The sequence below is a fragment of the Galeopterus variegatus genome, unplaced genomic scaffold, assembly GCF_000696425.1.
Source record: "Galeopterus variegatus unplaced genomic scaffold, G_variegatus-3.0.2 Scaffold22360, whole genome shotgun sequence".
NCBI lineage: Eukaryota > Metazoa > Chordata > Mammalia > Dermoptera > Cynocephalidae > Galeopterus > Galeopterus variegatus.
In genome coordinates, this window is record NW_007748471.1 from 11,041 (window position 1) to 11,833 (window position 793).

General features: G+C 61.3%; 1 protein-coding gene across 1 annotated transcript in view; it reads left to right on the top strand.

Annotated features, from left to right (window-relative positions):
* The window catches only part of LOC103583370 (stimulated by retinoic acid gene 6 protein homolog), a gene marked incomplete at its 3' end in the record, with an annotated part of 6,506 nt that extends 5,977 nt beyond the window's left edge, over positions 1-529 (top strand). Inside the window, exons 3-4 of the mRNA XM_008564700.1 lie at positions 71-137; positions 444-529. Of these exons, the coding sequence (XP_008562922.1) occupies positions 71-137; positions 444-529 (153 nt within the window). The remainder of the gene's footprint in view (positions 1-70; positions 138-443) is intronic.
* Between the last annotated feature and the right edge of the window lie 264 nt (positions 530-793).

Here is a 793-nt window from a genome sequence, read left to right on the forward strand (position 1 = left end):
AACCCCAGACACAGCTGCACACTCAGGGGGGCCCTACCCAGGCCTGAGCCAGCTGTTGTTTGCTCTGCAGGGCAGTGCCCTCCTGCTACCCCAGTGTGCCACCTGGCCTATTCCATGCCTGCCTGGCCTCGCTGTCGGTAAGTCCAACCTGAGTCCACTCTGGCTTGTAACCTGCTGCCAGCCTGGGCAGGGGAACTTGTATTCCGTGCTGGGGCTGGTGAAGAAAGATGCTGGGAGCCCCAGGGAGGGGGTATCTGGGAGTGTTCCCAGGGTGAGGGCTCAAACCAGGATGTCGGCCAAGTCCAACCTTCCAGACTTCTGTCACTCTTGGCCAGTCCCCAAGATGCCACATGAGTGTCCTGGGGACTGAGGCCAAGCCCTCAGACTCAGACTCTCAGGGAAGGCCTGGGGACCCCAAGCCCACTTCTGTGCTCTTCTTTCAGATCCTTGTGTTGCTGCTGCTGGCTGCACTAGTGAGGCGCCGCCACCTCTGGCCTGACTGTGGGCATGGCAGGCCTGGACTGCCCAGGTTGGTGCTGTGGCCTGGGCACCCCCACTCAGGGCCCAGGTGATAGGGCCACTCTGGGAGAATGGGTGATTTATTAGGTACCTAAAAACCAGCTCTGGCCTTAGTGACCACCCCCCTCCCTGCCTCTCTCAGCCTGGGGGCTCTGCCCACCCCCACCCAGATCTGCAGGTTTAGTCAGGACCCCCACAGAGGGGAAGGGATCTGCCCAGGTCCTCCTGCTCCTGTTGTCCAGGACATAGGGAGAAAGGACTCCAACCCAGACCC